Below are 12,830 nucleotides of genomic sequence, written 5' to 3'. Positions count from 1 at the left end.
CATCACCGGTAGCTTACCGCTATCCTTCAAATGCAAAATGCGCCTTCATTACATTCTTCGGCTGCTAGCATGTGGGACAGAAAGTGGTAGACAATGGAGATTGAGAACTTATCGTCAGCACAACGCCAAATATCAGATGTTTTCTGAGTATGGGCTAAGAAGAAAACGTTTCCGACTCGAATTTTTATATTGTTTCCCAACTTACATTCATAAGCTCCCATAGCGGAGTTGCCTCACATAGCGGCGTTAGGTCCTGTCGAGTTCGTCACACTCTTTCGAGGCGTAGCCATGCTCCGTGCGCCAGCACTATAATGCAAATGTGCCACTTTCACATGTTCGAGAATTCGGCACCTAATGCTCGTGTACGAATACTTTTGCACACTTAACTCTCTTTCGAACTACACTAAAATCTTTCAGGTTACTTCCAAAAGTTTCCATAAGCTGGAACGCGTAGCTCAATTGAAAACTAAAGTGCAGAAGTATAATGCGTTTATACGTGAGAAATTCCAATACATATGTCTGTAATACCGATTTCTACCGTTCAAACCCCATTTTATCTCGATGGTTTGCTTTGCGATCTTTCATTTGTTGCACTGCTGACTGCGAAGCCTATGAAATAAAAGTTAGGATCTTCTGAATGTCCCTAAGATACACTAATGCATTTTAAATTTTTTGTTTAGAGGAGGAAAATATTATGGTATTGTCAGCGGGCAGTACTCATCCAAAGACGCTGAAGAGTAGTTCGAGCAGTTTTAATCGGATTATCCTTCTGCAATGCCAAGAAATATACTCGTACCACGACCAGAAAATAACTAAAGCAGAAAACTTGCACAACGTGGTGAAGACGCTTTGAATTTTCTACGCAAGCTGGCCATGCCATCATGCATTCTCATGGCGCCTGCTCAGGCCTATTTAGACTTAAAAGAGCGAATTGAACCTGATCATTTTCAGCAGAATTTGCTGGCCCAGATGAACCAGAAGAAGAAAAAAAAGAGTACATACAAATTTGTGCATGGCACTAACGTACTGGGGGCTCGGTGTCGACGCCGACAAAAAACAAATACAACTTTGACCTTGCTTTGTTTTTTAATAAACAACTAATTATTGCTAAATGAGTGCAACTAGTGCCTTGAAGGAATACCCTAATAATATTAAAGATATTTAGTGTTTCTCTGTAGGGTCCTTTGAAGAAAAGTGACACGTGAATCAGCTAAAAATTTCGTTAATTCGCCGCGGCTGGATTCATTTTTCGCAGATGTCACTGTCGTAAGCCCTGTATTCTATCGGGCAGGTCTCATGATAGGCGCCAAGGCAGCTTTCAGGAATTTTGTCAACAGTATCCATCGCTACCCACAGTATGCAAACTGAAAAGAGAGAAAGAAATATTAGTACGGTTCCAAAAGAGGTATCTGGTTCAATTGTTATGGGCAAAGCACGAAATGTTAGAAATTGTGCAACGTAGGCAAATGACATTTTAACGCGAACACTCGCCGACTACTTTGAATACTAATTCACCGCGATTACGCGGAATGTGTTCCGGCCCCGCCATTCGAAACACATCGTCAGGAGGACAACTTACAGTTGGGGCTTATGCAACAAGCACACACACAAAAAAAGATTTGTATTAAAGACTTCGCAGTTGGCCAATTTGAGCAGCACCTACCTCAGAGACAGCGAAACTGCATAAGCGAGCTCTGACAAACTTTGTAAGTGTGCACTGGTTTCCCTTGAAATCGCCTAAACACTTTCTAAACGCTTTACAGTATCCGGTGCAATCCCTTTTGCGGTTACCTTGGCTAGTTATATGCTTCACTATATTTGAGCCAAACACCTCAACATTCTCCTTCGCATGCAATTATTCTTCCTCTTTAGTACTGTGCCGGCTCTCCTGACGCCGGTGTCGGGCTAAGCGTTCCGATGGGCTGTGAGGCCTGCATTGCTGGATGTTCTAATAGCTCGTCACCGACACTGCTGTCCGGCAGTGAGTTCTCACAGACGTGCTGGCCATATCACCGCTTCCCCTTCCTCACCCTGCGTTGATAGCTGTTCTTTCATTGGCATTTGATACGAACCTCGCCGTCATCGTCGCTTTTCACCGCTGATGCCGCACGAAAATAGTTCCAGAACCCCCCCACCCCACAAAACTTGCCCCCATTAAAGTCATGAACAAGCATCTAGAAAACAACTTAAAAAAAAGAAACAGGGAAAATAGTCATCTTTCTTTGGCCCTTCTATACATCTGCAAAATAAATGAAGCTCGCTTGAACCTGCTCATAAAGCATATTGTAACGGATATCGGATGGGTTTGTTTACAAAATGATAGATGGTTAGCGTATCGCAAGGGACAGGGCCTTCATATAAGGTCGACCGGCAGCGGCCAGCTCCTCGGGCAATCCTCTACTTTCTCTCCTTTCGGCTGCGCCGTGCAGCGCGACAATTTCTCCGGGAACGACGAACCCCTCCGAGCGAGTTACACAGCCCGATGGTGGAGCAGTCTGGGTCGGGCGACGTGCGTGAGTTGCGTTTTACGTGGCCGCCGGCTATGCGAAGTTGCTCTTGCGATGGCGTATGTCACGTCACTCAAACATTTCAGTAAGACGTATGGGCCCGTATATCGTGACACAAATTTGGTGCACAGCCCATTGTGCCGTACAGGCGTCCAAAGCGAGACATTCTCCAAGGGCCAATGTGAAGAGCATATGTCGAGCATCATAACGAGTCTTGGCACGATCTTCACAGGAAGGAGTCCTGAAGCGCGCCCAGCCTGGACGCGCTTTTTCTGTACGACATAAAGTCATCATGTGGGAACAAGGAAATGATGCTGCCGTTGAAGCTTTGGGTGTCTTGAGCATAGAGAAAATTTGTGCATAGTCTATGATTTGGTGCTTGGCAGCCATGCAAGCGTGCGTAACAAATGGTAAAATAGAATCTCGATTTTCGTGTCCTGGGGAGACATACATGGCAAGCATGTCAGCCAGGGTCCAATTCGTGCACTATGTGAGGCCGTTTGTTTGCGAATGGTAAGGCGTCGATCACCGCTAATCAAATCGACGGAGCTAGCAGTTCTTCAACGACTTCTCTTGTAAACTGCCGTCCACAGTCACTAACCACAACGCGCGGAGCAACGTGACGGAGAATGACTGAGTACCGCAAGGTAATACGAAACGTCGGCTGCTGTAGCCGAGGCGAACACTGCCGTCTCAGTATACTGGGTCACATAGGCCTCACCAATTTGAGGGAAACTTTTTCAAATGGCAAGCTCGGCGGCTTAACAGCATGCAGGCGCCCACAGCACGCATCGTTGACTGCTTATGACGTTGGCAAACGGCACAGCTGGTAAAGTACTACTTCGACGTCTTCCAGAACTTGGGCGAATAGAAACGCTGGCACAGTCGGTAGAGCATCCGACCAAAGCCAAAGTGGCTTGACGCAATATCATTGTGCATGCTGTGAGGGATAATCGGCCTTAATGTCCGGGGAGCCACGAGAAGTGGAGCGCCATTAGCAGAATATTTCTTATACAATATAAATCGTCAAAAATAATGAATGGTGAGCCCGGTGCTGATGACAAAGTGGCGTCAAGAATAGTTCTAAAGGAAGCGTCATGCTGTTGCACAGGCTTGAAGGTGTGGCATCAGGGAACTCTGAGGAGATGGCAACGAGGTATTCATCGGAGTCATCGTCCGTACCTCGCCTGTTTCCTGACGGTTGGCGAGATAAACACTCAGCACTCTCAGTAAACACACAGTGGCGCCTACGGTGGGCCACCGGGCCTTATAACTTGCGATGTGTGCCTGATCGCCGCAGCTGTAGGACACAGGTGGGGTGCGATATTCATTGCGGTTGGGCACAAATTTCTCACGCGTATTGTAGACGAACGACTTACGTCAAGGATGTCTGTGCTTTCAAAGTTCAAAACTCATTTATTTTGGCTGGTTCATGCTGCTCTGACCATGGGTGTTGTCGTATACGGAGCTGTCGCTGTAGGCAGGTGTTGGCCAAGCCACCGGTTCGTCCAAGCAGCGCTCATTTTACGAAGCACTCGTGGAATGCACAGTTTGCATCATTTCCTTGAAAATGAGTGATTTGATCTCCGATATTCGTTTGATTCAATCGAAACGTCAGCAGTCATGGAGGCTTTACGGAATCAGGGTGTAGACGAGCCGTATGTAAAAAATACTGAAACATATCTATAGCGGCTTCACAGCCACCGTAGTCCTCCATAAAGAAAGAAACAAAATCCCAATAAAGGAAGGCGTTAGGCGGGGAGATACGATCTCTTCAATGCTATTCACAGCGTGTTTACAGCAGGTATTCAGAGACCTGGATTGGGAGGAATAGGGGATAAGAGTTGAAGGAGAATACCTTAGTAACTTGCGATTCGCTGATGATATTGCCTTGCTTACTAACTCAGGGGACCAACTGCAATGCATGCTCACTGACCTGGAGAGGCAAAGCAGAAGAGTGGGTCTAAAAATTAATCTGCAGAAAACTAAAGTAATGTTTAACAGTCTCAGAAGAGTACAGCAATTTACAATAGGTAGCGAGGCACTGGGAGTGGTAAGGGAATACATCTACTTACGGCAGGTAGTGACCGCGGATCCGGATCATGAGACGGAAATAATCGGAAGAATAAGAATGGGCTGGGGTGTGTTGGGCAGGCATTCTCAGATCATGAACAGCAGGTTGCCATTACCTCTCAAGAGAAACGTCTATGACGGCTGTGTCTTACCAGTACTCTCCTATGGTGCAGACACCTCAAGGCTTACGAAAAGGGTTCTACTTAAATTCAGGACGACGCAACGAGCTATGGAAAGAAGAATGATGGGTTTAACGTTAAGGGATAAGAAAAGAGCAGATTGGGTGAGGGAACAAACCCGAGTTAATGACATCTTAGTTGATATCAAGAAAAAGAAATGGGCATGGGCAGGACATGCAATGAGGGGGGAAGATAACCGATGGTCATTAAGAGTTAGGGACTGGATTCCAAGGGAAGGGAAGTGAAGCAGGGGGTGGCGGAAAGTTAGATGGGCGGATGAGATTAAGAAGTTTGCACGGACGACATGGCCGCATTTAGTTCCTGACCGGGGTAGTCGGAGAAGCATGGGAGAGGCCTTTGCCCTGCAGTGGGCGTAACCAGGATGATGATGATGATGATTATGATGATGATGATGATCTCCGATAACGCATCTTATTAAAACAGCAAGGTCAGAGGCCGATACGCCCACACTAGCTATGTTGCTTACGTTGTCAAGTCGACCAATCTTTGGAAGACTGCGGCTTGCTTTAAGAGTCTCAGTCTTACGGCAGTGATGCCTTATCTGGGACGGGGTAGTGAGGTCTTCCTTAGAGATAAAAAATAGTGCACATCTTCGCCAATTCGCTTGAGGAGTTGTCCGAACTTTTGCTCATCCGACATCTTTGCGTTCACAATTCAGCAAATCTTGAGGTTGACTCAACGTAGAGTACACATCTCTCCCTGTAACTGTGCTCGTCAGAAAAGTGTCTTCTCAGCCTTTTTCTTTGGCGAAAGCGAATGACCTAAGGATTTCTTCATCTCTTCGAAGAGGCTGTCCCATGTTGGGAGGGAGCCCTCGTTATTGTCTAACCATATAAGGGCACTAGAGGCAAGGAAGAAGACAACGTTGGAGAGCAGCGCAGACGCGCTCCATTCATTGTGGCGGCTCACCCTCTGGTAGTGTCTCAACCAGTCTTCGACGTCCTCATTCGTTTCGCCTGGGAATGTGCGTGCTTTTCGATCAGGTGTCTAGTAACCAGCTTGCTATGGACGAATGCTTTCTTCGGCGGTTTCTTCGCGAACGTCGCCTTGTCCGAATTGCTCCTGTCAGCGTCAGGGGCGCGGCCAACCACTTGCTGCATCGAAAGGGTGTTAGAGCTAAGTCGTCCATTGTGACCTAACCGCAGCCTGCCCCAACATTGTAACGAATAGGATGGTTCTATTTACAAAATGATAGATGGCTATTGTTGCCCAATGCACACGGCGGTAATGCACGTCTTATTTTGTTATAGCGCAAGCTTGACACGGACAACAGAAGGCACATCTGGCACTCACAGCGCTACTTTCAATAACAGATTTATTTCTCGCTCTCGTCGCTATATATACACCCTCGACCCGTCATACAGCACGTGTAACATTTTCGGAAAAACAGTAAAAAAACATAAACCGGGAACCACATGTAGGCAGTTTCTTGATTCACATATTCACAGACATGTACACGTTCAACGCGAACAAAGATAATGCAGCTCTTTTGAAGATAATGAAACGGAAGGTTTACTGACGCATGCGTCGCCGAATGTTGATATGTGCCTGGCTTCTATTATCAAGCGCGTCATTTCACACCTGCTTCTACTCATTATGACTGTTTCTTTAAATCTTGGTTTGCACTTGCATCTCTGGCAATGGATGGCAAGAAAGCCGTCAGCGGCCACATTGTTAGCTTTGTTACTGTGTTCTCATAGCCTGTCATTTATGAATCTGCCGGTTTGACTGATGTAGGATTGTCCACACCCGAGAGGAATGCTGTATACCGCACCGGCGATGCAATCAACGAATTTGTTTTTCCACGGTCATCAGGCAGCGTCCAGCTCATCGCGCATTCCTTTACTTTATATTCCTTCGGCGGCGCCGTGCAGCGTGACAATATTTCTTTCTTTTGAATCACTCGTGCTCAATCTCAATCGAGCTTTTCTCAGACGAGGTTCATCAGCCTCGCGACTCGATCTGAGTCGGGGTAATTCTGAGTGAGTCGACTCATCAGTTTCCTGCCTATACCCCTTAATAAGGTAGGCGACCGAAGCATGACAACTCCTGGGGCGAAGGAACCTAAACGGGGCAAGCCATTAAATAAATTTACCGGCTGTTTTTCGTTCACTTGTATTTCATTCTTAGCACACACTACGCACGATGCGCCGACCGTGCTGATAACGTGGCCAGAGTGCCACTCGGACCATTGACGAAGTGTAAGAAGTAAAACGACTGAAATAGAATGGTTATATTAGCGAGATCCATGACATCGCACAAAGCTATTTAGGGGAAGGCGCTTGACGGCCCGTCAGGGGGCATAAAAAAAGATTGTGTAAAGCAAGTGTCGAGGCTAAAGAGCACAAGGCCTATGGGCATGTTAGTTCAAATGAAAGTTCAGTACATGTTCTCTTTCTCACGTTTATTATTCACTTAGCTGATATCTTAATCGCATCGTATTTCATGAGCAATTACGATGACGGCAGTCTAGTCTACTTGTCCATCCGTCAGTTTATGATACGCTCGTTGTATTCTTCAGTACTCTCTGCAACCATGCATCTATGTTGGGCAACTCTCTTCCACTCAAAATCCCCCAATCCCCCCTCTATATCCAGCGGTTCCTGGCTGTTGTGATATGAACCAGCAGTTGGGCGACATGTGCCCTAGCGATCATCGGCCGTCTTTCTTCGCATGGCTGGCACGTGTTTGAAAGGCATCGGCAGACTCATCGGCCCGTAGTATTTACCTGTCTAGGCGCGCTTGCGTTTCCTCTGTTCAGCGTTGACAGCGGTCTGTCGACGCAGCGAGGTGTTAACGTTAATTCTCCTTCACACTAGGCCAACATGACACCTCCGACGACGAGATACCAAGACACCGACGCCGACCATCGGCCGAGTAGTCGACAGACTGTGTGTCTGAGAAGCACTTGGTCACACTAGGCTAGCAATGCCGCCGACTCGACTGACGACGTGAGTCGTCGCAGTGTGACAGGCTTTTGTCACGCCGACGCAGGAACCTGTTGTAGATCGTCGTCTTTGGTTACTCGGCGTGATACCGGTTTCAGAGCGAAAACATCGCACTGATAACGCGATTTCCGAAGCAGCTACGCTTGTATATATGCTTAATCGCGATCGGCAGTACGAGTCAGCTGACTAGTCAAGGGCACTGCACGCATTGGGCGCCAAGGCGCCGAAACGCGAACCGTGTCGGCAGTAGCTTTGCCTCTTCCTTCAGTACGTTGCCTTGTTAGTGCTGCTACAATTTCTTGCTGTGAATGCGGAAAATGATCAGAACATGTAGACACGAGACGTATTCGTATCCAGCGTCTGTAGGCTTCAGTGTCTTCGAGCGGTATTGCTCGCATCATGTTTTCGTACCCTCCCTGCATCTTCCTATGTTGCAGCAACGCCTCCTGCAGCCAGGGAGACACCCAACAATTCCTTGGCTTTTTCTTCTGCGGTTCTTCAAGGGCGTCTAAACACAATAGCGTTGCCGTAGTCTTGGCTGCGGTTTGAACTAGGTCCACTCTCGCTGGGAACAAGGTACAACGTTGCGAGAAATGTACAAATAAGGCACCGCAAGTAGCCTGAAGTCTGCATCGGTGAACGTCGCGCAAGTGGCACAAGCTGCAGATTTCGTCCCGACACGACGTATCCGCCGACGTGCCCCCGACACGGCCGTCGGTGGACCGTCGGCAGACGGCCAGCATCGTACAGTGCGACAGAGTCGTCGGCACGGAGTAAAAAACGCGGTCGCCGACAGTCGGCGGACCGAAATCGGTGTCGTTGTTCTGTTTTGAAGCTGTGCCACGACAGTGGAGCCGAGGTGAGCGTGGACGACAAGCAACATGTCTGGACCACCACGAACTAAACTGAACTAATCTCACGTGTTATTTTAAAGTACAAGAACGTACAGTGATGTTTCACTTTGGGAAACGCGGGTGACGCGTAAGTGTATGAATAGTGTATGAATGCTATAGTGCTCACGACGCTACCTGTCCTCAGTGCGCCTAGACTGTCCGAATCGCAGATCGCTTTCAAGATAGGGCTCGCGCGGCCGCGCCATGCCCGATCGCCGCCGGAGTAGAACGCCCTCCCCCTTCCCTCTCCTCCCTTCGGTGCCTCATGTGCGACGGAAAGCGGCGCGCTTATACCCTTGCACGCGGGATATTGAGCCGCCATCGTCGGCTCATCGTCGTACGCTTTCGCAAGCACATACAGCATACGGTGCGCATAGATGACGTTATCACGAGACGAACCCAGTACGCGCATACCACCCAGAGAACCCGTAGCAACAGCAAGAGCAGGTCAAGGCAGGGCGCTTCTACCTACCCTCCTCCTTCGCAACACTTCCCTCAACCACACCTAGGCTTTCCTATAGTCCTGACCATGCGGTCGTTGGGCTGGCGTTGCGCCGATTCCGTGGCAACTGGTGTCAGTTTAATTTTACGTGGCAGCAGATTTGTCGATGTGAGCCAACACTGGTGGCCATGTCACTAGTTAAATCAGTTGTGAGAAGGCGCACGCTTCTTCTGGACACCAGAAAGAATTCACGTCGTTTTTAAGAATACTCATTAGGAACCGTGCTATTTCCGCAAAGTCTTTCACAAACCATCCAAGATAAGAAAAAAAGGCCAAAAAAGGGACGCACGTCCTGAGCAGAATCAAGTGTCGAAAATTTGGAAACGGTGCTAACTTCGGCAGGGTCAGGGCGTATAACGGTAGCATACAAAATATGGCCAAATACATCGACCTATCAATCCGCCGCCGAAGCGTCGTTCGGCCAAGTTAAGTTGAAGGCACAAATTGCGAAGGGCGCCCAACATAGCCGAGAGACTCTGTAGATGACTTGAGAGCGTAGCCTATAAAGTGACGGCGACATCGAGTTAGCACAGGCAAGTAGACCACTTAAAACCGCCAAGAATGAAGTCCATTATTCGTTCCAATGCAACTGGGGCATTCTACAAGCCAAATGACATAACCTTGAAATCCAAAAACAAGAAAGGGGCTGACAGATGGAACAGCACACTATGGTATAAAGTTTGTGAACAGGGATAAAGTGCCTGAGACAGGCTGGCCAACGTTTCGATAGGAGGACCTATCTTCGTCAAAGGCGGCCTCGTCATCCTCGGCGTGTTAGTTTTAAAGGGTTAGCGCAGTGACGTCACGTGCGGTTGTTGTCGCTGGCGGCTGGTTTTAATGAAATAGATTACAAGAGGGAACAGGCGCTGTCGTCCGACGTCTGTGAGCCTCATTCTCAAGACGAGGGGACAAGAGCGTGAGAGTGGGCACGCGGGGAGAAAAGAAAAGAAATAGAAGCAGAAAAAAAGGGAAAAAAGGGGGGGAGCCAGGGCGGCACCAAGACACAAAAGGGGGGGGGGGGAGTGAAAGAAAAAGAAAGAGAAAAATGAAATCTTTAAGAAATACGGGGGCTTGGGAGCGTGTTGGGGATGCGAAAGGTTAGGAGGTATTCAGGGGGAGTCGTTGGCGGCATGTTTTTGAGGCATTAGAACGGCCGGTCAAGCGGTCTGTACGCGAGTAACACAAGAGACAAAAAAAAATGAGAAAACCCGGACACAGACACACAAAAAAAACATGAGTTGAAAGTGACTTGGGTAGCATAGTAGTAATGGGTCGAGTAATTTTGAAATAGTTGAGGTGGCGACGAGGAGCCTGCGGTGCAAGGTATGGGGTGACTGAAAGGCAGCGGTGTTATACAGGCGGTCTTCTCGCTTCATCAATGGTGATTTGCCAAAAGGCGGACCGAAGGTCTATAGAAGCAAAGTATTAGGTGCTGATACTTGTTTCGGGTCAAAATCTTCCGCAAACGCGTAGGTGCTGAGCTTTCAATGCGGCTGCGTGCAGCGTCCAAAACGTAAATTGTAGCTTTATTGTACTCATAGCAGTCGTAGTGTGCTAAGAGCACACGGCTATTGAAATGACAGAGCAGGGGAAAAATTCACAGTGTATGCGGTAGGGCGCGGCAAAAATATTACATTCGTCTTTAGAGAAACTATAGCGTACTAGACGTCGTAAAGTGCCTTAGATGTAGTGCTTGAAGCGTCAAGAGTCATGTGTAAGTTTACTCAGATATCAGACAAAAGCTTAGCCAGCTGCACTACTTTGCAATTGCATTAAAGCAGAAAACGCTGAAGCTCTGTTTAAGCAGATGGTGCTGCAAGATGCCATTGCCAAATTATCTCCGTAGTACATTTGTGTGGCTTGAAATGAGGTTGCGCTAAAGACGACGCACATACCGGAATTCAGAGCTAGCAAGACGACTGCAGCGTTTTCGGAACGAGCCAGCGCAAACGACTCACAATAGCAGACGTGTTGGTGCCCGCTGCCACCCGCGCCATTCCCGCAGTCCTGCCACCATTATCATCATCACAAAAAAAACGTGACGACTGCCCACAGGCGCTAGACATTCTGGCCTATAGTGAGAGGAAAATTATGAAGGTAGATCCTTCGCGGCCGCCATTGGGTGGGGGGCTCCTAGCGTTATGTGCATTTACTGAAGTTCTAAAGCACAATTTTGAAGTGTTTTTTTTTTCACTTATCATAAAAACGCGATTCGTTACTCTTTAGGAACATAACTACTGCTACGACAAATATAACTTACGATTGTCACCGTAGTATGGAATGATTGTTACAACGCAATTTTCGTAGTCAGTGTAGTTGAAGTACGCAGTGTAGAGGTCACACTGGTCTGAAAAAGCAACAATAATGACAAGTAGTAAGCTCCCGCAATAAAAACTGCAATGAAAAAGTTGTATCATATGAACGCGAAAGCCTGCTGCACACGTGGTACTGCATTAAGTCCGACTTCGTGCAGCACATAACGAGCCGCAGTGTGAAATAAAGGTACTGCGCGGTAGGTCGACCTCCTCAGCGACACATTCGAGCACCTAACTCCCTACTTAAACGTTCTTTCTTTCGTTCTCTCTTTGTTTCCGTTCTTATTTCATTCGTTCTTTCTCTATTTCGTTCCTTCTTTCTTTCGTTCGTTCGTTCCATCTTTCGTTTCTGAATTCATATTCACTCATCGGACCTTTGCTTGCTTACGCGGGTATAAGCCATTCCTGACGATGACATTTTTTGCATCCCTCGTTTTTTGCATCACTGAACTAGACGCCGTTTTCTTCTAGCATGAGTCATTGCAACGAGGCCCTTAATGTTTTCGCCTTAACAATTCACATCCCTCAGTCACCCCAACAGAACCGAGGGAAGACCAGGCAGAGCTTATGCAAAAATTACTTGAGGTTACTTGAGCTCGGAAACAACTTGCCAGCCACAAAGAAAAGCACTTCGCGACGGCAACGGCTTGTTGCTCGTTTGGCTTGAGCAATTTATAACTGACACAAAAGAAATTTTCATGTATATATTATGCTATGACTGTTTGTTAACATAAGCACACTCATTAATGTGACGCAGGGAATTTATGCCTCCCCCAATTTCTCTAGATGAAATGTTTGATTCAAGTTAAAACACTATGCATTCGGAGCAATAGTGCTTCTTTTTGCCGAGAAGCTCATGCACACATATTGATCCTTTTGTTGTGGAAGTGACGGAATTTCGCAAACATGAATGCTAATCAACATTATTTTACTCCACTGTCTTAGACGGAGGACGAAACGTTTCCTCGCGTCGCTGGCTAGGCCACCGTACACAGATCGCCATAGACGGTGGCCACGTCTAGGCTAGAAAATGAAGAGTAATACTATTAGTAATATTCATCATCAGCCTATCTTATGTCCACTGCAGGACGAAGGCCTCTCCCTGTGATCTTCAATGACCCATGTCCTGCGACAACCGATTGCAACTAGCGCCCGCGAGTTCCTTAGTTTCCCTACTCTTCTGCCGTCCTCGTCCGTGCTTTCCTTTCCTTGGCACTCATTCTATAACCCTCAGGGAACACCTGTTATTTGGCTTACCTATCACATAACCTGCCCAGCTCCATATCCTTATCCTCAGAATGTCGGCTATACCCATGTGCTCTCTGATCAAAACCGCTCTTTCTTGGTCTCTTAACGTTGTGCCTAGCATTCTTAGTTCCGCCGTTCTTTGCG

General features: G+C 47.5%; 1 protein-coding gene across 8 annotated transcripts in view; it reads right to left on the bottom strand.

Annotated features, from left to right (window-relative positions):
• Nucleotides 1-1,085: 1,085 nt before the first annotated feature.
• The window catches only part of LOC139048082 (uncharacterized), a 49,752-nt gene continuing 38,007 nt past the window's right edge, over nt 1,086-12,830 (bottom strand). For all 8 annotated transcript variants that reach the window (XM_070522503.1, XM_070522504.1, XM_070522506.1 and 5 more), the window contains exons 4-5: nt 11,384-11,470; nt 1,086-1,364 (exon numbers count right to left, since the gene is read on the bottom strand). In XM_070522503.1, the coding sequence (XP_070378604.1) occupies nt 1,243-1,364; nt 11,384-11,470 (209 nt within the window). In that variant the 3' untranslated portion in view covers nt 1,086-1,242. The remainder of the gene's footprint in view (nt 1,365-11,383; nt 11,471-12,830) is intronic.

The sequence above is a fragment of the Dermacentor albipictus genome, chromosome 7 (genome assembly GCF_038994185.2).
Source record: "Dermacentor albipictus isolate Rhodes 1998 colony chromosome 7, USDA_Dalb.pri_finalv2, whole genome shotgun sequence".
In the NCBI taxonomy this organism is placed as follows: domain Eukaryota; kingdom Metazoa; phylum Arthropoda; class Arachnida; order Ixodida; family Ixodidae; genus Dermacentor; species Dermacentor albipictus.
The sequence above is the reverse complement of the archived record's forward strand: the minus strand, read 5'-3'. Positions and strand labels throughout refer to the sequence as shown.